The sequence below is a fragment of the Eretmochelys imbricata genome, chromosome 1, assembly GCF_965152235.1.
Source record: "Eretmochelys imbricata isolate rEreImb1 chromosome 1, rEreImb1.hap1, whole genome shotgun sequence".
Lineage (NCBI taxonomy): Eukaryota > Metazoa > Chordata > Testudines > Cheloniidae > Eretmochelys > Eretmochelys imbricata.
The window spans coordinates 97,130,792-97,157,273 of NC_135572.1; the positions used below are offsets into that span (position 1 = coordinate 97,130,792).

The 26,482-nt window shown below is 41.3% G+C and overlaps 1 protein-coding gene across 1 annotated transcript in view; it reads left to right on the forward strand.

The window, feature by feature from the left end:
- GPC6 (glypican 6) overlaps window positions 1-25,114 on the forward strand; it is a 1,140,125-nt gene extending 1,115,011 nt beyond the window's left edge. The window contains exons 7-9 of the mRNA XM_077807033.1: window positions 9,011-9,147; window positions 19,300-19,475; window positions 24,912-25,114. Of these exons, the coding sequence (XP_077663159.1) occupies window positions 9,011-9,147; window positions 19,300-19,475; window positions 24,912-25,114 (516 nt within the window). The remainder of the gene's footprint in view (window positions 1-9,010; window positions 9,148-19,299; window positions 19,476-24,911) is intronic.
- Window positions 25,115-26,482: the final 1,368 nt, after the last annotated feature.

Below are 26,482 nucleotides of genomic sequence, written 5' to 3' on the forward strand. Positions count from 1 at the left end.
CACAAACACTGAAACATGCACATAAAACTGGACACAAGTATTTGTTAGCCCACAGATGGCTATCCTGCTCAGCATAAAAGGTGAAAGTTTAACTATACCTGTCTGGAAATCATTTTAGTTAAAACTATATAATGAGCTCCAACTCTTGTTGTAAAACATCAGTTTCAGAATGGAAAGAGTGTCTCTCTTTCTAACAGAAATAGGCCCAAGTCAGTTACCTGGATCTGAAGACCCTGAAACTTTGGGGGTTCAACCTCCTGTCCGCATTTAACACTTCTAGCCCATCTCTGCTTTTGAGATTCTGCACCTTTACTCATGCTGAGTAGTAAGATTGAAAACTGTCGAAGTTAGGAACCTACATATCTTCACCTTCGAGAATCTATGACAGAGGTGGGCAAACTTCCTGCCCAGCCTCTGAGCTCCCGGCCGGGGAGGCTAACCCCCAGCTTCTCCCACACTATCCCCTCTCCCCTACAGCTACGCTGCCTTGCAAGCAGCGCCACTTGCGCCCGCCCACCTAACAGGCTTTCCAATAAGCCTGTCCTGGCGCTCTGAGTGGCATGGTAAGAGGGCGGTTGGATGGGGTGGAGGTTCGGGGGGGGGGGGGGTTCAGGAGACAGGGAGAATGGGGGGGAGAGGGAGCGAGGGGGTTGGATAGGGGGTGGGGTCCTGGGGGGGTCAGTTAGGGACGGGGTCCCAGGAGGGGGCGGTCAGGGACAAGGAGTGCAGGGCGTTGGATGGGTCAAGGGTCCCGGGGGGCCTGACAGGGGGCGGGGGTGTGGATAGTGGTCAGGTCAGTCAGGGGACAGGGAGCAGTGTGGGTTGGATAGGGGGTGGTTAGGGGACAAGGAGCGGGGGGGTTGGATGGGTCGGGGGTTCTGAGGGGGGCAGTCAGTGGGTGGGAAGTGGGAGGGAGCAGATGGGGGCGAGCACCAGGTTGTTTGGTGAGGCAAACCCGGCCCTACCCAGCCCTTCATGCCATTTCGCAACCCTGATGTGGCCCTCGGGCCAAAAAGTTTGCCCACCCCGATCTATGAATTCAACAGGATTAGTAGTCAAGTACTGTTCTACTTACTATGATTAAAGGAGCAGAATCTGTCCCTAAGTTTTACTTGTCAGGAGACGTGAGTTTTCCTCACAGATCAAATTCCCTTCATTTCATTTCATTTTAAATACTATGGGGAGAGCATTCTTGCTTTAGAATGTCTCCTAGCTCATTAGTTTTGTTTTATAAATTACCAAAGTGTCTATTTGTGCTTTAAAACTGATTTACCATTTCTCCTTGATTAGAAGCGCTGTCATCGCCTTGTCTCTGCAGAAACATGAATCATGATAAGGGAGTTATTGGAAGAATTTTAGACTGCTTTAAGTTACAAAGTCAATCATGTAAAAACCCAAGTATTTGTTGTACAGGCATCCTGGTGCAATTCTTAGAACTCATGCATGCTGAGAAAGTATCAATAACCACAAAATTTCACAGCCCCTTTTTTAGAACCCTGGCCTTAACATTTTGTAGGGAAATAAAGCTTTGGTTAACCTTGGCACTGACAGACCTCATTAAAATAAGAGCCTGTCAGTTTCAAGTTTAAAATAACAGGGTTGTCAGTTTTATATGCAGTGGAACAATCTATGATTTTACTCTCGGTGAAATAATTTGTATGTAGCATATGGTTGTAAGAAAGTGGAAAAGGCTGACCAATAGTGCCATCTCGAGGCTTATGCGACTCCAAGGCTTCTGAGCACAAAAGGGGGCCACATGCACACATGAACACATACAGCTGTAACAGGCGATCTGCCAGCCTGTGATTTATAATCCCTCCAGAATCAACTCGATATACAGTTATTTTTTAAAGGCTGAAAATAATTCACAGCTATGTGTGGTTCAGCAACCATTTGGCTTTTAAATGTATTTTTATTAGGAAATAATATAATGTATGGAAATAACCTGGATAGAACAAATTCTCAACTCACTCGGTTTTTAAAGCTAGATCAGGGCCCTTCCCCACCTCAAAAACTACCCACTTTTGGTTTAGTTTTTTGCAGTCTACAGTTCTTAAGGGGGTGCTCTTTTATTAATTCTTACCATCATCATTATACTGTATACATTAAAAATTAGGCACAATGAGCTCTGATAGTGATAATACCAAAATACAGAAGCTGACCTCCAATTAATTCAACTACAGGTTAATTTACAAACCTCTGGTTAACTGGTCCAGACTCTCAGGAACCTAATTTCTATTAAAATTAAACAACCTCTACCCATTATCATGGTCACTTTCAGCTGGCATCATTGGAAAATTCAAATTGTGGAAGTTGCCATTTAATTACTAAGGAAGGCGATGATTTTGTGGGGGGGAGTGAAGGGCATTGGGGAGAAGGCAGCCTAAGGAAGGCTGAGTAAGGGTTGAAAAACAATCAAAATAAAAGACTATAATTAAAGATGTCTCATTCAGTCATAGCTGTTGACAGAAGCACCACCATGGGCTGTGCACCCTAAACAGCTATATAGATCATAAGATCAATAGTTTATTTCAGCCAAGCTGGTAAGAATGAAGTTGAATGAAATCAAAGGAAAGCAGTGCATGTATCATTTTTATTCAGTATGTTTATATGGCTAGTGAACAATTGTCACTAAAAATACTCAGCAGTAATATACTTTTAAGCTTTTGACATTCTATTCTTATACCTAATATCACACCATAATGATAGACATAAACATAATAAATATTCAGACACGCTGTACATGCCATAAGCATACTGAATATGTTGCTATAAACAAAATTGCTGGCCATTAGTTTCAGAATGCTTTCAAATTAAATCTCCAATGACCATAAATCCAAATCAATGTATGAAATTCATGGACAGTGTTCGGCTTATATGACACAGTAAAAATCAAATCACAATGATCTGCGCATTCCTTCTCCCTTACCATTTAACCAACATAGGATGTGCAGTTCACTACGCAATACATGACTTAAATAGTCAGGCTTTATGTACATAAATCTAGTCTCAAGATACCCATTATTATATTACCTCTGCATCATTGCAAGCATGTTATGTGTGTATGAGAGAGAGAGAACAAGTCTGAGTGTGTTGGTCTGACTAGTACTGAGGAGAAGGTTGTGTGATCTCTCACCCAGAAATAATAAGAACCAAAACTCCAAAGTGACCTAAATTGGTGGTGTGAGTTAAATGTTGCATGCAAGAGCTGCAAGTATGGTAACTTGCACCAAATTGACATTTGGTGGCAATGCCACTTGCTTTCTCTTACACCTTCCTCTTAATTGGTTTTGTTGCTATATCTCCCCTTTTACCTCCTCAGCATGTAAGTTACATTTGTTCTGCACACCCAGCGACAACCAAAGGTCAGCTCTGCAGCTGGTGTCAATTGGCATGGTCCCAAATGGGTGCAAATTACACTACCATACTTTATGGAGCATACCCGCTTAAAACATTTTCTGACCATTTTATTTACTTAAGTGCAGAATTTTGCCCAAAAAGCTGTGAGAGAGTTACTCTTGCTGACACTACAACTCTTGGTGACTAGTGAGAGGTTTGCCCACAGAGCTGAGAGGGATAAAAGCCAACCCTGGATTTTGGGTGTAGGCCAGTGATACTCAGACCTCAGTGGCTCAGGAGGCCAGTTAGTGATCAACATTACCCAAAAGAGCCACAGTAGTGTGAATTCATTGTTTCTTTTACTATTGTACTATCTATATAGTCATATTTAAACGGTATGACAAAGGAAATATTTAGCCTATATAATTCTCACAGCAAATAAATTTATTGCAAGTTGATAACTAAATTAGTTAACATAGTAAAAGCATCCTGATTGGTTAATAATTAAATCACACCATGTTTTAATATCATGTACTGCAATGAGCCGCAGAAGACACATAAAGAGCCACTTGTGACTCATGACCTGCAGTCTGAGTATCACTGCTTTAGACTCTCTGGGCCTCACTTGGGAGAGTATTTCAACAGAAAGGCAAACTTAGCTTCCCACTTAAATTTAAAATACAAAAACATTAGAAATTTGCAGAATAACCATAAAAAGGTGGCACAAAAAATGTCAGAGAGGAAGAGTACTAGGAAACATTTCTTCTTAAAACAATCCCTGAGTCTTGCTCATGTTACGACCTGTATGATGTTCAACAGACTGTTACCCAAAGCAGATGATTGTGTGGTTAATTCCTAACTGTGACTATATAATTCAAAAATAGTTGGGAAAAATTTCTCCTGGGTCTCCCATATTAATGAAATGCCATCATTTTGTTTTCAGGCCTTTATTATTCTTGTAATTACATTTCTTAATTAACCCAAATTATCTGTTCTGAATAGTTGGAGTTAGCAGGTGTTTTTCTATGATGGAGCTAATCATTCTGGGATTGTGTTCCCTATAGATTTAAGGGCCTGATACTTGACTGCTTTGTAATCTTGTGTACAAGGTAAGTTGAAAAATCAGAATGGTAGTGTCTTACCTCAGTTTATGCTTTGAACTTCAAGGGGACTAACATGCTTAAAGTTAAACAGATGCTTTGCTGAACAGGGATGGAATAAAACACATGCCCAAGTATCTGCCATAGTACCTAAGTGACTTGCCCAAGGTAACATAGGAAGTCTTTGGCAAAGCTAGGAAATGACCCAAGATCTCCTGAGTCCCAAGCCAATACCTTTAATCACAAGTCAATCCTTCCTCTCAGTACTTAAAGATCCCCTTGAATTAAATTAATGCTCAAACATTTAAAATCTCTCACTCACACAGTAACTCTTTCTGTTAACAATTACAGAGGTGGACCAGGCTAACCTTGTACAATTTTCAAACCTATCACCAAATATACATGCACTAATGAACCAGAAATCTAACTTTTTTGTGGGTGGCAATTTGTAAGTCCCTTTTCTTATGACAGACAGCTGCTGCAACTCAAATAAACACTTTCAAAATAATGTTTGGATGAATTGTTCAAAATAGATGTTGGAGTCTGACAAGCAAGAATCAGATTAATTCCATTCAAAGATATTTGAATACCAATCCCTGCTAGAAAGAGTGGAAGGGGACGATATAAAATATCAAAATTACATAGGCCTTTTGTTTAAATGTTTTCATAAAAGTCTAACGGAGCTTGAAAGATAATCCTGAATTCAGATGAAAAGCACACAGAATAATAAATACCAAGGAATAATTTAAAAAGCCACAGCTCGCTAAGTGGGCTACAGTAGTCTGACTTCATAAGCCACAAGTGAGAAATATTAGCTGAATCCTTAATGGCTTTTATCTCATCTTAGGGGTACTGTACATCTGATATGTATTTTTTTAAAATATTTTTTAGAATATTCAAAAGCTTTATTGTGGAGAACACATAACTGTGGCGACTAACAGGAGACTCTCTGTTGATGTGGTTGGGATGACCTCACAACTAAAGTCACCCAAAACCCACAGGAAAATGTTATGAATTCCATAGAATTATGTCTCCCTAATTCTGTGCAGTATTTTAAGGCTACTTGACTTACATTTAAAATATATCTCTGATCCACTCAGCTTTCACACCATGTGACTGAACACAGATTCATAGACTTTAAGGCCAGCAAGGACCATCACAATCATCTAGTTTGACCCTGCTGTACTTTGCGGGCCACAAAATTTCACCCACCCACTCCTGTAATAAACATGACCATCATCCTCCGTCTCTTAAAGGGAACCTCAAGTAGCTTGTATCACCATTTCCTCCTTCACTAATGGCTAACACAAATGGCACTGTACTTCCAGAAAATCCAAAGTCAAGGTTAGCTTCATGGGGGAAGAACAGCTGGGCAGCTGAGCTTGTCAAGTCCAGCTATAGCTACCATGCTTCAAAAAGATGAGCAGAAGTTCCAGGAAAGTGGTATGAAAGAATAAAAGATTTGATGAGTTGTGTGAATGCCCTTATTCAACACTCTGCAATGTCAGAGTAAAGTGGGCTAGAGAAGGACATAGCCAGCAAGTGAAAATATTCATTACCACACTCCCCATTCTAATACAATTTAAATGTTTATTTTTAGAGTGTAGCTTTACATAATCTGAGTTTTAAGAAATTGTATCTGCAGTAGGGACCATTAGAAACAAAACATTTGCCATTCCATGGGGATTACAGCACTACAATATCACCTCTTTTAAGTATCTGATAGGAAAGAGACTACGTTATTGGAGAGCACAGGTTCCTGGTGTGGTATAGTGGGTCATACTCTGAACTGGGGTTTAGGAGTCCTGGGTTCTGTTCTTGGTTTGGCAACTGATACAACTTTGGACAAGTCACCATGCCTCAGTTTACCTGTGTGTAAAATGGGGGTAACGATATGGACTTCCTTTGTAAAGTGCTTTGAGAGCTATAGAAAAAAGTGCTATATAAGAACTAGGATTGTGCTTTAGCCAAGTCATGTAAATTTCTCTGTCATTTCCCCCATCTACAATACTTCAGAGAAAATAATACTTCAGAGAAAAGCAGTGAGGAATAATTAGTTAATGTTTGCAAAGTGCTATATGCAGGCTCTTGTTACTTTGTCTTGTCTGTTTTTGTAGTGCAGAAAAATCTCCATGATTATAAAGTTTAATAATCCATCATTCCTCTGCAGTATAAAGCCGTGCATGCCCAGAGAGTACATGTACAACAACAGCAAAAACAACAATGGAGATGGACCCCTCATGTTCATTTTTACAGGGATATTCTGAAAACCTTCTCCAGGGTTTGAGCCATGGGACTTCCATTAAAATCCCTTACCATACTGTGATAATTTACTAAGAATTAGATGGAAGCTCAGGATTAGCACAGCAGAAGGGAAGCCTTTCAGAAAGGGGTGAATGAAAGAAAAGCCCCTTCCAAAGGACATTTACTCTATTGTGACTCAAAATTAAAAAAAAGTGTACAGTCCTAAATTACCAGCCATCTTCTTTTTCATATGGGTATCAAGATCTAAGTTTCAGGGGTCAGAACCAGAATTCCTCAGATAAGTCACTCCTCCTGAGAGTTCATGCTCACCGTTGATGTTGTCAGTGGCAATACTTCTGTAAATAACTGCACACCAGGCATCACAGTGAGCCTAAATAAAGAGTTAGTCACAGCCATTAGATTAGAAATGTTCTCCCATTGCATTTAAACTCCTGGAGTTTATTGGAATAGTTACTGCTTTCTGCAGCCTATTTTCCCCCCATTTCAAGCCAGACAGTGTTGTATAGAATTTATCCAAGCTACTGCACTGTGGAATTTACACCTTGGTGTGGGAGCAGCTGGGGGTTAACAGAGCTGCTTGCCTTGAGTAGCTGAGTTGCATCCAGTGAAGTGAGCTGTAGCTCACGAAAGCTTATGCTCAAATAAATTTGTTAGTCTCTAAGGTGCCACAAGTACTCCTTTTCCTTTTGAGTCACTAGTAAATCTCAGTTTTTGTCCCTCAGTCCCAGACAAACAGGAGTGGGAGGAATTCCTGTCCGGTCACTTCTCAGGCCCTCTGCTTCAAGGGACCCAAAAGGTCCAGCAAGGACCAGGAGAAATCAATATAATATTCTGTAGTGTACAGTGTTGATTTAACTCAACACCATTTACAGAGTTGCTGAGGGTTTGCCCAGTGTCGATAATCTGGTGTGTAAGTTTTTGGCTTGAAAGGGCTCCCCAGTTGAGAGCTAAAAGGCTTGCACATGCTGCTGCAGTGTATCTAGTTTTAGATACTAAAACTAAACAACTAGGGTTGGAGTAGATTTATATAGATCTCTGTCATTGCAGGAATCATTGTCAACAAGTCATGCAGCAAAATACTTTTCTACTTATTTAGAATCTTGGTTACTCAGTTACCGTTGAAAATGTGTACAGTACTTCAGATGCAATATTCTCAGATGTTTCTATCACCTGCAGTATAATGTGACATTTCACAGTTTCAGCATTACACAGCAATGTGGGGCATTTGTTCAGAGAGCTACACTGTCTTCAAAACAAAAGAGAAAAGAGATAAATAGCCAACTACAATCTTCTACCTTAACCACTGAAAAGCCTATCTTAAAACTGAATGGAACAACAGAGAGCTTTTATTTCTTGTTTTTTAAAGAATAAAACTCAGTGATTTCCTTTGAAAGCTATTCAACAAGTTCCCCATAATCCTATTACATTTCATATGAAATGTATCTGTTTCCATAAGAACAGCCATTGCAGGCCCAATGATATCATTAATCTTTTGTAACCTACCCTTTAGCTACATTTATAGATTCTGCTCTTGTAAACCAAATGCAAAACAAAAACTGATAACATTTTAGTCTGAGCATTCATCAAATGCATGTTGAAAGCAAGTTTGCACTGGTTTTCTGGCTTATACCAACTGGTGCAATCTCTTGCACAGGAGCGAGCTTGCAACTTCAGCAACCTGTTCTAAAACTGTCCTATCAGTTCTTGAAGTTGAGGCCTACATATAAATATCTATCTGACTCTAGTTATATAGATGGATACATGTGTACACACATATATAGTCTTTTCAGCCTCAGATATCCAAATCTATTGCATTTTACTCACAGCTTTTGGGTACTTTGCATATGTTCACTACCAGTTCAACAGTTATTAGAAGCTAGACATGTAGAATTAAATATAATTATTTAGACAATTTACAAAAACCAAGTAGATCAGTGGGTGAGACATTGTATCTGATGAAACACTGTTTTATTGAATTGGCATTTATTAGAATACCATGCAGATTGGTGCTTGGGAGGATGAAATTTAGAACCCTTCAGTCAAAAAGGAGAATAGGGAAGAACAAAATGTTCTCTCTGTTTAAAAACATCTATCTTGAGGAAGAGTGAGTTAAAGGTGTCTTGGATTATTCGTGCTTACTCAACCCAAATGCAATGTGCCTTGCTCGGAAGTACAGGAATTTGACTTTTAGTACCATTGATCTTAACCTCTACCATCAAGTAGTATGGAATTAAACACTCTTTTCTTAAAAATGACTGAGTATGGATGTCCTCTTTAACCAAGTATGCCTCTTGTCTCTTGATCAGGTAACAGACATTAAAGAAAAACTGAAGCTTTCAAAAAAGTTCTGGTCAGCTTTACCATATACTATCTGCAAGGATGAAAGAGTGACAGCTGGCATGTCAAATGAAGAGGACTGCTGGAATGGCCATACCAAAGCTAGGTGAGGAAGACTCCTCCCCATATAGTAGCATACTAATTCCACATCTGGCCTTGGAATGGTTAGCTGGTTATGTGTTCTAAGGCTTGTTTATAAAACCACTTACAGCGATGAAATGGAAATAGGGCAGAACAAGTAATTGCCAAGGAAAGCTAGTAGCTGGGAGCACTTACCATCAAGGTGCCATTAAATCTAGAGTGTGAGTCATTGTGAATGCGCACATTGTGTCAGGATTTGAACATGGAGACTATTCATTAGTTAGATTCCAGGTGGATTATTTATTCTGAGATCTCAAAGAGCCCGTTAGCACTTGTTAGTGTCCCTGTGTAGTGACCGACAAACAGTGAAGCAATTTACACTTGGGATCTTCTCTTAGGATATAGCAGATATTGGAATTTCAGCTCTATTTTACTATTTATTGGCGATCCTTTTGGTTATTGGTTGAGTAAAACTGAAAAATAGCCTGGATATAATAAATGTAACCTTCCTAGTTGCCTCATATGGAAGGCTTGACCTTACACCGCATCATTGTGGAACTGTGGCTTTAGGCATCTGCTGTCATATTTCAGCAATTTTTCAACTTTGAAGTCAGGTTGGGTCACTACTTTGTGGCAGGACTGTTGCTGGAAGATTGCTAAATTCACAGATTGAGTCAGCAAGTGGGAAACAGATGTGTCTAGACATTGTTGAGAAAGTGATGGACAGGTTGGATCAGGGAGCATATTGAGGGAAGGTTACAATTTGGTTTAGCAACAGCTATGAGTGCTGCTGGGGTGAAGGGAAGAGCTATGGGTTCTGAGTAGGGCTAGGCAAAATATTCTGGCCAAAACTTTCACCTAAAAATACAGATTCAGGTTGACCAAAACATTTCATGAATTTGTGTTGATTTTGGCAAATTGTTTTGGTCAGGAAGAAAAGGTTTTTATTTTTTTACCTTTCCAAATTGAAACATTTTGATTTTTTTAAAGCTAAATTCTTAGGGGATTTAGGTGAGGAAGAATGATAAACCCTAGACCCAAACTGTGGTGGTTTTTCACTGGAACTGGAACACACGGATGTCCCCCCACCCATGAGAGCCCTAACCAGCAGGCTAGAGAGTCACTCATGCTCTGATCCAATGACTATTTAATTAATTATACAAAGTGGAATGGCTTCAACAGGAGAGTTGACAGATGCCCATTTCAAAAGCTGAGTAGTTGGGGCACTCAGCTGGGATGGGGGAACTTTAGTTCAAGTTGTTATTTCAAAGCTATCGGCTGTAAAGGGGTGGCAGCACTATCTGCTCCTCCTCGATTTTGTGAATGGCACTTAAGTCTCCTGGTGAATCTCGTCCTTCATTTCCAAATTACCTTTGCTTTTTATATTTAAAAATGTTTAAAGATGCCTGAAATAGAAACAAAACACTTTGTTTTGGGTTGAACAATGTATTTCATACATGAAAGAAAAAAATTGTGACAAATTTTGGTCAGGTTGACCTGAATTTATTTTTTCTTTGATTTTTTTAAACTGCTGGCAAACCAAAAATTCAGTCCTTTGCACAGTTCTAGTCCTGAGTGCCCAATGAATGCAGTTCCGTACTGCTGGGATACAATTTCTAGCACACCTTGTAGATTTGTTAACCATTACCTATTTGTGGAAACAAGCTTGTGGATGAAAATTAGACAGCCACAGAAACAGCAACAAACCAGTTCAAATTTGAACTGAACAGGATGTCTTTTGTCTGAAGCTATGTCTACACTATGAAACTTAGGCATAGCTGTACTGCTGCAGCTGTAAGGTATCCTGTGTAGCCACTCTATGCCGGTGGGAGAGAGCTCTCCCATTGCCATAACGAAGCCACCCTCAATGAGCAGCGGTAGCTGTGACAGTGGGAGACACTCTCCTCCCAACATAGCGCTGTCCACACTGGCGCTTTTGCTGGTGAAACTTATGTTGGTCAGGGATATGAAAAGAACACCCCAACCAACAAAAGTTTTAGCAACCAAAGTCCTAATGTAGACATAGCCTAAGATGCAACTATGAAAAAAATTAATAGGTCATAAGTCAGCGTATGTCAGCTTCTCCATTGTGCAAGATACTTTCTAAGAGAAAGATTACCTCATGGACCCACCTCCCCTCCCAATGTCTTAATCCCCTACTGCTTAATTGTCAAAAGTTTCATTTTGCAGACAAGCCCAAAGGGCTCTGCAAACTGTGGGTTGTCCATGGACCGCGATTTGATAAGAACTGGTATAAATCTACTCTCCAAAGCCAGGAGTATTTTTTTCTTTATGCTTAGCTGTTAGACCCCATCCCCATTCCCCCTGAAGCCTGTGAGGGAGGTAAATGGCAGCTAACAGAACAATATCAGGAACGTTTATATATAACTACATGCAGTGGTGCTGTAGCCATGTCATGTATTACTAGGTTCATCTTAAAAGGACTGTGTGAGAGTAAAATTTGAAATCACCTTCCTCCACAATCGCTATTATTGTAGCAGTTCTTCAAAAGTTACAACCCCATGCAGGTGTGCTCTGCTGTCAAAAGGAAGCTAGCTAGTGTGTGTTGCTCCATGAAGCACACATTAATAAAGACTGCATGCTGCTCCTATTGAAAAGAGCCCTAAAGCATGCCTGCTAAAATCATTCTTGGTTTCCTTGAGCAATTCTAGTCTTTTGTCCTACATGCCTTGTAGTGAAGCAAAGACTCACAGGTCCAGCACCTCCTGCTGGTCATGTCAGGAATTAGCTCTCCAGCAATGGCACACCTCCTCCTGGCCAGTGTCTCACCTGACACTGGCCCCATGTCCCTCCCAGACCCCAGTGCCCCTTTACCTTGGGGTGCTGCCCCCTGGCAGTGCCCCCACACTCTGGGTCTCCTCTCCCAGGGGAACCCCCAACCCTCTATCCCCACCTTGCCTCAGTGGCTACTGCCAGTCATCATCTATCCTCCATTCACTGGGGCAGACTGCAGTCTGTAAACCACTCATCACTGGCAAGACAGGGGTTGGACCTGCAGCCTATTATCTCTCTTTAGGTCTTGAACAAGGCCTGCAGCCTGGTGAGTTGCCAGGCTGCAGCATCCCTTGCCACTCCCCAGCACTTTTCTACCTCCGGTACCCTGCTCCCAGGCAACTAGGTCCTTCTCTCCCCACCCCTAGAGAGAGACTGACATAGCTCCTGCCTCACAGCCCTTTTATAGGGCCAGCTGTGGCCTGATTGGGGCATGGCCCCAGCTGTGGCTGCTTCCCCAATCAGCCTGGCCTTTTCTCTCAAGAGTGGGGTAACTGTCCCGCTACATGCCTGGCCAGTACCACTCAGCTCCCTTTTTCCCCAGGCACCTCTACAGATAAGGGCTTGATATTGTCCTAAATTTTCAGGATTTGGTCCATCCAAAATGGGTAGGTTTTCTTTTGAGTTTACAAAGGAGCAATTCTCTTGCAGCCTTCCTTTTGCAATATTTACATCATGGGAAGGCTTGCACTTGGAACAAAAGAGAAACTATTACTCCAAGTGTCAGTGAAATGCAATTAACAGGATATGTGAAATTTGACAATGCCCTAGAGAGCAAGGTCATTCCTCTTTATTGTAGCATAAAATGTACCCTTACTCATGATGACTAGTATCTACAATAAAGTACGAGTCAGCATGAATAAGGGCAGCAGAAGCTGGCCTGTTAGTAAATAAAGGATTGGATTTTGTATTCATATGCTTGCCTATTCTCTGCCTTGGCTCCCGTGCTAGTGTTAGGCCTCCCTTTTCCCTCGTGGTAGGTATAGGCATGGATTTTGAATTCCAGAGTGAATCACAGAAGTTAAAGATGGAAAAAAACAGTTGGGTCATGTAGCCTATTCCCTAGTGTAATAGTCTGCTAGTCAGTTAGACTCTCTTCACTTAGACTCTCTAGTCACTTAGACTCTCTTCTCAGGGCATGGGCAGAGGAAGCTCCCTAGAAGCACAGGGGGCACCAGCGCCCGGACCGTGGCCCATCCCATGATCGACCCTGAGACCCACCTCTGCTTGGCCTCCTCCCACCTATGCTCCACCTCCACTCTGCCCCAGGCCCTGCTCTTGCTCGTCCCCCTCCCCTAAGGTCCCCCGCCCGCTGCTTGTGCCATTACACTCCCTCCCCTGAGGGGCCCCCCCATCTGCTGTTTGCGCCTCTTCACCCCCTCCCTAGAGGCCCCCCCACACACACTCGCCGATGCACGAAAGGCTGATGTATGAAAGGGGTGTCACTGACACTTCTGAATAGATCTTAAGGATTCCCTATTCTCGATAAAGCATCTGCAACAATATTTCCTTTCCCCTTGATATGAATTATGTCAACATCGTATGCTTGAAGGGCTAGACTTCGAAGAAGTAATCTAGAGTTCCTTGAGCTCAGTGTAGCCATGCGAGTGGGGCAGGGTCACTTACTAAAGTGAACTTTTTGTTATATGAATAGGGTTTAAACTGCTTAACTGCCCAGACAGTTGCATAGCATTTTCCTTGATTGTAGCATAGTTTTGCTCAGTGGATGTCAGTTTTTTGCTTAAGTACGCAATGTGGTGGCTGCCCTAATTTCTGATTTCTAAGGGTTTGTCTACACTGGCACTTTGTCGGCAAAACTTGTATCATTCAGGGATGTTAAAAAAAACACACCCGGAATGACAAAAGTTTGCCCGATGAAAAAGCGACACTGCGAATAGTGCTTTGTCGGCAGGAGTGCTCTCCTGCCAACAAAGTTGCTGCAACTCATGGGGGGGTGGAAGTTTTTGTCCGCAGGAGAGCACAGCCATGTCGCTAAAAGCCTCATAGTGTAGCCTAACAGTCTGACCTGAGTTTGGCACTCTTAGTTGTGAGCCACTCCAGGTACTGCGATACCTAGGCAATGAACAGGGAAATATAACAAAAGACAAAATATTTTTTAAAAAACAGTGTCTTAGGTGCTGCTGGTCAAAGAAAACAGAGTTGTAGAATTGCAAAATACATATCGGCTCTTGTGTTTCATTCAACACATCCACCTTCTAACATTGCATATACCAGAAAATGTATGTTATAAAACTGAGGTTATAGAAAATGGAAGCTATTCCTTCTTTTGAAAGAGGCAGAACACCAAGGTCACTTGTAGTTATTAAAATCCACTGATATGTCTCTACTGCTGTGAGACCAGATGGGGTTAATCCAAGGCCACCAATTAGCAGATAACATGCAGAGTTACAGGAATGATCCATTTGACTTTCTGGAAGGGTGCACTTGTTATGATGATGACCCTTGACACAGAAAAAGCATTTGTTTGGTAAGGTCAAATGTAAATATTGGGGCAGAGGAGGTGGGAGTTGGATGGTATGGAACTGGGAACATTTATGAGATGGATGGAATCCCATTTCTAAAAAAACCTTATAGCCCGAAACAAAGTTAATGATAGCTACGTCAAACCTAGTCCCTTCTGAGAAGTACCCAGCAGGCTGCCCCATCACATCTCATATTCATGGTCATGAAAATTTGTACACAAATGTTGTTTGTTTGTTTGTTTTTAAAAAGTATCTTGGGTATAAATTCAAGAGACTTGGGTAACAATGTTATCCTCTATGCACGTGAGGTCTCAATGACACTTGGTGATCTGCTCACCCAGATGACTGTTATGAAAGATAAGATGGAATTTGTAGAAGTCTCAGGCATTAGTATTCAGTTATACCAAACCCCAATTATTAGCCCTTGAAATAAACTAAGATACCCAAATACCATGACAAGCAAAATGCCATGGTACAATGCTGAAGTTACCGCCAGCCGCAACCATCTCTTCCCTTCGCCTGCAGAACCCAGTTTAGCTGAGGAAGCACCTGCTGCCTGGTCCAATAGAGTTCGGGCTCTCTCTGTGTTGGGTGGAAGAAGTGAGGCACTAGAGCATTGTCTATACTAAGAAAATGGCCCATTTCTAACAACAGCTTTGTTTCAGCTGCACTTAATTGTGGACATCTATGTTCAGCACCATTGGAGAAAATGCATTAAGCCCAGCTCTCAGCAACTAAACAAAATGTTTCTATTAATAAATGTATGGTTTCCAATCTAATTTTGCTGGGGCTCCCCTTCCAGGCTCTTGACAGATGGACCATTCCCTTCCAGTCCCTGTGTTCCCTTATATCCCACCTAAGCACAGCTGCTGCTGTTTTTCCTTTACACACACATACACACACACTAACCAGTCCCTTTGGGGATTGCCCTATGTTTGAAAAGAGACAGATGGGGTTGTCTGTTTGGCCAAGTGAGCCAATTGTAAGTGCCTTTTTATCTTAGCAGGCCGGGTAAGCTTGTCTGCCATTATCCTAGCTTGAGTGAACCTCCCTGCTGCATTTGTTTTGTCTTCCTCACAAGACTAGACACCAATGAAAGCTACAGCACTTACTGAGTGGCATTTCCCAGTGTTAAGTAAACAGCTGCTGCAGCAGCAGAAGATGGAGGACACTGCCCTTTAAGTCAGATGTCATTCATGAAATGGAAAACCCATCCATTTTTGTTCAGTGGCCACTGTGGTTTGTTTATGTAAGCAATCTGAAAAGAATTATCAGCCATTTTTAGTCTTGAAAAGAAAGAAAATACTTTGGAACATCAGCTGCATATTGAAAAAAAAAATGGACTTTAAACAAGCTTTGTGGGACTTGCATAACAGGTGCCAAAAAGCATTTTTGTCATGCCTGCTGAGGCAAGTAAGAAGTATGGAAAGGCTGAAGAGGAATGAAGAAATGGGTTAAGATTTTAGAAAATGTAAACGGCACTAAACTACTGCTGTATCTGAGCAAGAAACAAATCGAAAATAAACAGTAATGTCCAGCTTCTCATCTGTCAAAGAGGTGAGAGAAATAATCGGACACAGATCCAGGCTAGCCTCTCCCATTCCATTTTTATTTAGAATCGTTGTTATTATTACCATGCACCAAAAGGGATGGTTAACCGCAAGAGCAGCAGCAAAGCTTAATACCCAAAGGGGTAGCTCCACTTTCAGAACTGCAACATAAGCAGCTGTGTTTGAACAACTTTGCCCACCCTGCAGCCAATTTTCTGTCAAAAATGGTCTCCTGCCACTGCTTCCAATTTTGGGTGACTTAACCCTACCACATACACATCAAAATGCTTTTGTAAGAACATGTGCTTGGCTGTCATTCAGGGGGAAGATGTCACTCGAAAAACATCTTGGACTTTGAACTTCTATATCCCTGGTCTAAAGAAAGGGTAGCAATGTTTAGCTTTTTACATTCAAAAGAGACTTTCCTTTGAGAAAACAGGTGAGCCACTTTGATAACAATTATCTAAATACTTCATTCACGTGCTGTAAATACTGAGGCCCTGATCCAGCGAGGTACTTAGGCATGTACCTAACTTTAAATGCTTTGAAGTCAATGGGCTTTCTTAAAGTGTGCTTAAATTTAACAAATGCTTAAGTTCTTTGCTAACTGTGGCTTGACAGCGCAATACTAAAGATGTATGTGCTTAAAGTGTAGCAACTAAATCTGCATGAAGATACCTAAATAATAATTTTAGTCACCTCAAATCTGATTTAGGCACTTAAAGATAGATTTAGATGCCAAATTTTGGGCTCCCAAACTTGAAAATTAGGCACTGAATCATTAAACCTAACCCATTCTGAAACTGAAAGTGTATCACACAGTAGCCACTATATTTCATCCTTTGGAATAAAGTCTTATCTTGGAGAGCCAATGCAATAAAGTTGTTGATTTCATATCTTTAACACTTTTGTTTGAAAGTTCATCCTTCTTATGGCAAATACAGTTTTTAAGTGTGTGTGTGTGTGTGTGTGTGTAATTCATTTGACTCTTTTCAAGTCCTAGCAATCATAGCAGAGCAAACCAACATTTTGTGAATGTCATGGCTGTTCTTGGAGTGAATCTGATTCTACAGGTGATTTTAAAATGAATTATGGTGAAAGAGCACAACTAGGCCCACTTGACATCCCCTTGAAGTCAGCTGATCTCTGGGTGGGTCCAGGGTCCGCCACACAGATCCATTTACAGAATTTGAAACTTGTTATTCATCCTAAATAAAGAATATACCAGAAAACTCTTATTACATTAAACTTCCAAAATAACTCATATGCTTTCCATATAGAAAACTTACTCAGGACTCAGTATATCACATAAACTAGGTTCTACTTTTATTACACAATAAGACAAGAAGTCAAACATAAATCAGTCATTGCAATTTGATGCATCATATTTCATAGCCAAACACTGCTTCTCATGGATTGAATCAGATAATTAGCAGAACAATCATCAGTCATGAACAGGAATTCTGATGCAGAGTATTCAAAATAAATACTTAGACTTAAAATCACTTTTAGCTAGTAACTGGTTGTTTCTCCTGGGGAAAGAATCTTATTGTCTTACAGCCTCTTTCTGTCTATTGGTCCTACACCACTGTAGAATCTGAGCACCTACTACATAGAAAGAAAGATGATTATTGTTTTTTCTATTTTAACTCTTTCCTTCTCGGCCTTAGGAGAAATTTCTGGGTTCATTTATAAGATATTAATTTGTTTGTTTGTTTATGTTTGTGTCAAAGATAGAGCAAGCAGCTGAACTGAAGAAATTAGTTTTGCATTTAGTTCTGGAAGTGACAGGTCCTTATCTCTTATGGGAGTTTGTCAGTCCATTAGAGAACTGAAGTCAGGTCCTTAGTGTTCAGATATATCTCCAAATTAAACAACAGCTATTATATATTATTGTTGTTGTTGTTGTTGTAATACAAATTATTAGTATTGTTATTATTAATAATAACAATAACAATAATAACAATAATAATAATTTGTATTACCATACTGCCTAGGAGCCCTAGTCATGGACTATTTGCTAGATGCTGCACAAATACAGCAAAGAGACAGTTCCTGCCCTAAAGAGCTTACAATCTAAGTATAAGACAAGAAACAACCAGGGGCATACAAGAACACAATGAGGCAATATTGGTAAGTTTGACAGGTAGTGGGATCATAGTACCAGCAGTCTAATTGTTATCAAGTTTTTTTTTGGACATCACAGCAAAGGAGAGTTTTAAGGAAACATTTGAAGGAGGAGAACAACATGGTTTTGTGACTATGTACTGGAAGCTCTTCCTGAGCATGGGGAGAAGCATGAGGGAAAGCATAAAAATGTAACAAATGGGCAATGGAGCCTAGCATGTGTGGGCTGATTAGAAGTGGGAGTCAACATCTTGATTGGGATGGGGCATGAAGGGCCTTGAAAGTGAAGACCTGTAGCTTATGTTTGATATGATAGAGAAGGGAGAACCCATGGAGGGACGCGTGCAAAGAGAGGGGTGATTGGTCAAAGAGACAGGCTAGGACAATGGTCTTTGCAGCTGCATTCTGAATGAATGTGAGTGGTGCAAGATTCCATTTGTCAAAGCCAGAGAAAAGGGTGTTGCAGTAATTGAAACATGAGATGATGTTGAGTTTTAGCTGCATGGATGTATAGGACAGATGTTATCTTAGAGATACTAAGCAGAACGAATTGGCAAAATTTAGACATAGCTTAGAGGCAAGGACCTAGAAAGAGGTCTGAATTGAAGATGATGCCCAGCTTATGGGCCTGTGTGATGGGCAAGATATTGGGGTTGCCCACAATGATTAAGAAAGGAGGTCGGAGAAAAGGGTTTAGAGGAAAAGATTAATAACACGTCTCTTTCAACAGCTGACCAAAGTTGTCATTGCAAATGATCTATATGCGATAGAAACTATTTTTACATAACAAGATAGATAAAAATAAAAAAAGTACAAAGGAATATTGGGCTAGATAATCAGCTAGATAATATTGGGCTAAATAATGTAGCTCCTCTGACGTCAATGGAACCTAGTTTTCATTAGCGAGGATCTGGCCATTTAGAGTTTTACACTATACTAGTAAATCTCAGCTGTGGTTTTCAGAGGCAAGAGCACTTGCTGATAGTGTGCAGAGTTAACCATTCAGATGACGTTAACTCTTCTTTGTTTCCATATGTCGAAGCTCTTCAAAAAGAACAGTAGCTGTTAGACTCTGTAAAACTGACAAAGTAGTTTTCTAAATATTTTTATAAGAAATGTTAAAGACAGTTAATACTGTCAAATTGCTTAGTATAGAATTTGCACTATGGTCCGCATTTCCATAAAACATTATATACTGAGCCAATTGTTCATTTTGCTGTCTAGATACCTGCCTGAGATTATGAATGATGGGCTGACCAACCAGATCAACAATCCCGAAGTAGATGTGGACATCACAAGGCCTGACACCTTCATACGGCAACAAATCATGGCCCTAAGAGTCATGACTAACAAACTGAAGAATGCATACAATGGAAATGATGTGAACTTCCAAGATACAAGTAAGCAACTGATTTTGCAAACAAACATATCGTCCAAACAAATTCATAAACCCACCACATCGGGGCCATTATAAATTCTAATAACTCTCCTTAGTTATAGTAATCTGCTAAGTATACCTTATTCCAGATGGTCCTGGGTTGGAAAAGTGAAGCAATGTAAGGGTTTGCCTACATAAAACAGCTTAGCCTAAGGTGTGAATTTAGGCCATGTCTGTACTATGGGGACTATGGAGGCACGGCTATATCACTGTAGCTATGCCGGCATAACCTCATAGTGCCAATCCAGTCTATAGCAATGGAAAAGGTTTTTCCAGTGCTATGGGAACACCATCTACTTGAGTGACAGTAGCTAGGTCAACGGAAGCATTCTAGCTGTGTCTACACTGGGGGTTAGGTCAACGTAGCTACAGGGTTCGGGGTGTAGATTTTTCACACCCCTGAGCACTGTAGTTATGCCAACCTCAATTTTAAGCATAGGCCAGGCCTCACACTGATTTAGTTAAACTGGTGCATGCCACAGTGTGGACACGCTTATGTCGTTTTAAATGGTTTTTTTCAATTTAATTTAAGTAATTGGGAGCTAAGTCAAAATTGTCTGTTAAACTACAGTAAATGTCCGCATGGAGCTTTGCACCCATTTAATTAATTCGTTCATCTGGTGAAACTTTCCCACGTAAACAAATCCTAAAATTGCTTCAGTGATATCATTCCGTCTCTCAAGGTTGACCATTTACTGACTAGAACTCAAGTTCCACATTCAAGTTCTCAATCAGAGAATACAGTGTACTCCGCGATCTTCACTTTAGTAAAAGTCTTCAAGGAAAAATCATATATGGTTCTATGGTCCTCATAAGAAGGTTTCAGTATATACTTTTCAAGATCAGACTCATGCAGTATTTTTTTTAAACAGATCTGGGTTTGTGCTATTAGTTGTTATTATTGCAGGTTGTCATTTAGATTATGGTAGGAACCAAAATGCACTACAGCCTTTGCAAGCACATTCCCATAAAATGAAGATCATATAATCTGAGAAGAGGACAAAGTATGGAGGGTGGGGGAAAGAGAGAAAATGTACAAGTAAACCAATCAGGGAGGAGCTAGGCTTATGTCTTATTATAGCTATTACATGTTTGGGGAGTTTTATTTTGTTTTGTTCTTAAGATGTAGCATTATATTTGCCTCTCTCCTTCCTCCTGCTTCAATTCATCTCCCCAGCTTTCCACCACTGCAACTGCCTGAGTCTATCACTGCATCCGTAAGCGCCTTGTTTAAAAAATGCAGTCCCATCCCTCCGTGTGAATATGCACCTGACTCAAAAGATAAACAACAGTAATAATCAGGGGCCCATGTACTCTGTGGCACAGTGGGACCAAAATCTGCTGCAGTGTTCATTTGTTGTTTCTCCATTCTTGTCTCCCGCACCCAAATGCATACAGGACTAAGGTGGGAACTTATAGTCAGTTTCAGCAGTTTATCTTCTCAAAATCCTTGAGCCTCAGTGTTTGCTCTATTCTCTAAACCAGTGGTTCTCAAAGCCGGTCCACCGCTTGTGCAGGGAAAGCCCCTGGCGCGCCAGACCGGTTTGTTTACCTGCCGCGTCCGCAGGTTCGGCCAATCACAGCTCTCACTGACCGCGGTTCGCCACTCCAAGCCAATGGGGGCTACAGGAAGTGGTGCGGGCCGAGGGACTAAACCACCTAGTTGCATAGCTTGCTCACCTGTTTTCTGGATGTAAATTGTACACCAGCTCTAGCTCATCAACCTGCCTCCAGCCTGGCTCTGTAGAACAGTGCCAGAACACACACTGTAATCCAAGTATCAGGGGATAGCCGTGTTCGTCTGTTTCCACAAAAACAACAAGGAGTCCGGTGGCACCTTAAAGACTAACAGATTTATTTGAGCATTATACTGTAATCCAACTGATTACTCTCTGTGGGTAAAATGCAAAATAAGAAACAGTTGTAGGCAGGTCCCAGCAGGGCAGGGAGAGAGAAAATTGCCAGGTGCCTGGTTACAACAAAATAATGAATTCTACAGCAAAAATACTGAATTTTGTGACATTTTAGAAAAATGCCTAATTCCATGGCTGCACAAGTCATAGGGCAAAGGGCTCTGAGTGAGATGACTGGAGCATTTCCCACCTCTCAGACCCATTGTTTCATGCTCTTTGAAGTTTCAGACAGGGATTGGTGTACCTTCTAGTCACTTTTTTGAGGTTATCATTGTACCCCAATCCCTGTCTGAAGCCTCTCATGAAAACTGCCTCTTCCACTGCCTATACTCTCTATCTAGTGTTACACTAGGGCCTTGTCTACACGACACAGTTTTGTCGGCAAAAGGCAGCTTTTGCCAACAAAACAGTAGAGGTGTACACACAACAAAGCTACTTTCGGGAGAAGAACTCTGCTGTTTTGCCGACAAAATGAAGCCCCCTCGACGAGAGGCATAAAGCCTTTTGCAGCAAAGTTAAAGCACCAATGCACCAGTGTAGGTGCTACTGTCCGTTATGTCAATATAACCGGCCTCCCCCAGTATCCCACAATGCCCACCGTGACTGCTCTGCTCACTGATTTGAACTCGGTTGCCCTGCAGGCACACACCCCTCCCCTTTCAAAGCTCCGGGAAGCTTTGACATCCCTCAGCATGGAGAGCTCATAGAGCCCCTGAGGATGCCGCTCCTGGTAGCTGAGGAGGCTGTGGGAGAACTCAGAGGGAATCACAGAACCATTAATGTGGAATCAGCCGGCAGGCAGAGTGGGCTGCTGCTGTGGGGGGTGGGGGAGAGAGACTGCTGTGCTGTGCAGTTGGGGGCTCATGCGTGGAGGTGTCCCCTTGCCCTCACGCCGCTGTCTGAACTTCAAGAGACAGCATGCCGACGCACGCTCCCCCAACACGTACCCTTCCCCAACACACACTCTGTCTCTCTCACATATACACTCCCCCAATCTCTCACACACTTCCCCAACACACACTGTTTCTGTCTCTCTCTCACACACACACACGCTCCCTGCCACACACTCTCCCCCTCCAACCACCCCACACATACGCTTCCGTTGAAAAGTCGCCAGCAATCTAGAAGGATGTCCATGGAACAATGCAACTGAGAAATCTGCATGATGTGACGCTGTACCTGCCCCATGAGGCATTGCAAACCCGTCCCAAAGCACCCTGCAACCAGTTGCACAGTGGAACCCACAATATGCAACTGCTCTCTGTGTTGATGCAAGAATTGCTAGTGCGGACAGGGCCATCCCTGGGGGGTGTGGGGCCTGGGACAAATCAGCCTTCCTGCTACTCTACTTGCCGTCTGCCCGGCCGCCACTTGCCTCCTCATCCCTCTCCCCCACCTGCCCGGCCACTGCTCTCCTCCTCACCGTCCGCTGACACGCCTGCCTCCTCACCCCCCTCCTGCCTGCCTACCTGCCACTCACCTCCCCATTCGCCTCCTCACCCCCCTCACCCGCTGGCCTCACCTCCCCGCCCACCTCCTCACCTGAATATTGGGACAAATGGAGTCCCAATCGTACATCGGTCGGGACGCGAGACAGAGGGCTAAATATTGGGACAGTCCCAATTTTATCGAAGCACAGGGCCCCCCAAAGCGCAGGCCCTAGGGCAGTCACCCTGATTTGCCCTACCCAAGGGATGGCTCTGAGTTGGATGCACTCTGCCGACATAGTGTAGACATGCAACAGCATGTTAATTAAAGCGGCATAACTTTTGTTGAAAAAACTCTGTCGTGTACGCAAAGTCTAAGTATCTGATACAGCGGAACTTCAGCCATGAACGTCCTTAGTCTCATTTTGCTTAATCAAAAATTTAAACTCTAGTTCTTTACAATGAACTGCCTTGGCCACTGCTGACCAGGTGAAGGAAAGGTTTGGAAATATCAGGAAAGAAGCCAGATTCACTTCAGAGACAAATACACATCTGGATGTGATGCAATAAGAAGATCTGGGCAGATGCAACAGAGAGAACAAAGCATTGTTATCTTACAAAAGAAAGTGAATGGAAGGGAGTGAAGTGTTAAAAAAATCCTAAACGTAGGAATAAAATGAAAGGTGTACTTCTAATCATTTCAACTGTAAATTCTTCAGAGTAGGGACATTGTCTTCATGCTTGTTTGTAAAGTCCTGAGCATGCTGGTGCTACATAAATAATAATCAGCTATCTCATAACATAAAATCATGTATCCCTCCCCAAATTTTTGATGAAGAACTTCCAGTATTCTAGAGTCAGAAAACAATGAGCATTATGCTCACATGTACACAAAAGATTCACTAGAGATAGGATAGTATGCATGAAAAAAATATCATGCAAATAGCCATTAGGTGTGCTAAGCACAATCAACATGCTGGCTAGTAGTACTATTGTCACTGTAATTGTAGGCTAGGTCTGCTAGAGAGCTAGAATACATGTACAGAAAAAGGTATGTTAAGAGACCAATGCTTCTCTACTGAGTTACCACAATGTCCTGTATAAAATTAGCATAACTAAATATAGTATAGTGACTAATGTCATATAATGGAATGATACAAGGTCAAGTAATTTCTGATCTTCCAATTTTTTTATTTACTTTTTAAATATTTTATTTGATATGTTGTCTTGTTGGTTGCATGCTAGCAAATTGACATTAATGGAAGCCTCTCTTAGATACTGTCCCATTTAGAAGGTATGAGTTTATGAAACAGAGGAATCATTGCAAACAGTCATAATAAATTGAAGTGGTCCAATTTGCAGTTTGATTCCTAATTAATATATTCAAGAATCCAGATGTGCCATAGTTCAGCAACCTTAAACGGAAAGCCTGAGGGTTGAGCGAGAAAAGCTAAAGTGCTTGTTTCGTCTCTTACCTACACTAGTGTTACTCCACTGACTTCAAAAGAGTTACTCTTGCTTTACACTGATGTACGAGAGAGAGAAGAGAACCTCCTTTTCTGTGTATGTGCAAGGTTACTACTGTATTATAACAGTATTATTTATTGAGCAAACATGTTCTCTGTGCTGTTGGTAACATAGAGAAAGTCACAGTCTCTGCCCTGTGCAGCCTGCACTCTAAAGCTTTCCAATGATACTTGTTTCCTATGTTACCTTTTGGTTACCAACATACATTATGCTTTAGGGCATACATGTCATCACGTTAAGAACATGCTTCAGCCCATCCCTATTCATCAAGAGCTTAAGTACTTGCTTAAACTCCAGTGATTTTTAGTGACTGCTTTGCAGAATAGAGATGGATTTAAACACAGGCTAAAGAAATTTGCTGAATTGGAGTCTTGGAGCACTGCACAATTCACCAAGTATGTCATGGGCTTTTCCACCTTCCTCTGAGACATCAGGGGTTGGCTACTTCTCTGAAAGTCAGAATAATGGATCTGAGGAATGAATGGTTGACTTCTATGTTCTTATGTTGTTTTTCTTACCTCCCTGTGCTAGGTGATGAAACCAGTGGCTCAGGAAGTGGAAGTGGTTGCACTGATGATATCTGTCCTACAGAGTTTGACTTCATCACCACAGAAGCACCACCTGTTGACTCAGACAGGAGAGAAGTAGACTCTTCAGCAATCCAATCTAGCCATTCACTGTTTACGTTGTTCATCATGTGCATCATCCTTGTACTGCAGAGACAGTGGAGATAATCCTGGTTCTGGTCAGAGAGACTGTGTTTTAGCTACGAAAACAGCCAACTTGCTCCTTTTCTTACACTCTTGGACAATGGACCATGCCACAAATACTTACAGTTTTCTATGAGAAGAGAGCAGTACTACAGCCTGCTTCCCTTTTTGTTTTCCCAAAGAGTACCAGGTGCCAGACTGAACTGCTTCCTGTTTCTTTCAAGATATCTGTGAAGACAATGTCCACTCTTGAGAAAATTCTTTCTCAGATCTTTATTACTGGAGACTTTCTGAGCTGCATTATGCTGCAGAAGTAAAAAGGATCTTTCGGTGTGATGTTTTCCTTAACAAGAAAAAAAAGAGAAAGAAACAAAGAAAACAAATTTCCTTCTAAATCAGGCCAAACTCAAGGCTGCTGCATTTTCAAGAAAAACAAAACAAAAAGACAAAAAAAAAAAAGGGGGAACAAAAAGACAAAAGTTCTTCACAGACAGCCAGGCCTCCTCTAGGGGCTTCTGTCCAGTGATTCAGGTCATCAAAATGATCATCACTATTGCAAAGAAGTTTGATTTTTTTTCTAACACAACAATAAGAGTATGTTTCAATGGTGAATATCTTGCACTCCATCTGCCAACATCATCACATTGGTATGAAGGTACAGGAGGCTGAAAAAAGAAGCTTGTCTTTTAGTATTATAGTAACACCACTAAGCTCAGAATATCATGTTACAGTTGCTTATGATTTAAATCTTGATGCCCAGTAAAAATTTGAGTAGATGCACTATTTCTCTAGCTTCTTTCAGTACTGATCGTTACATAATTGGCACAGATTTCCACCTTGCGTCCCATCAACAATTGTGGTGATGCTAAACAAATCTTCCCTCAAGGGTTTGGACAGAAAATAATATCTTGTGATAGAATCTCTTTCCTTTTGCCACAGGTTTGACATTGATTAGAATTTTCTGCTACTGTGTTCATTATCCCACCAACCTGACAATACTTTAATGGACTGATAAGAGTGATTGGATCCATACGTGAGTTTCACACATAACTACATCCTTTGCATTCATTAGTTTCTGTATCACAAGGGGTACTGTGCTACAAAAAGTCAAGACAAAAAAATATAGTACTGACATGGAGATTTCTTTCACTTTTTTAGTCTTAGTATGATCATCTATTTTTATATATATAAATATATAGAGATCACAGATTTTAACTTCTTAATTACAAGCTCAGGGTTGACACATCTTTGTAAGGAAAAAAATGTTTTGTCAACCAGCTCTTCTTTTTTTGTGCTGCTCTGGAAAGGAACTCTTTAATGACTGGTGAGCACAAGAATCAAAGAAGACAACCTTTTTACATATCCAGTGTCCGTTTCTTAAAAACTTGCAAG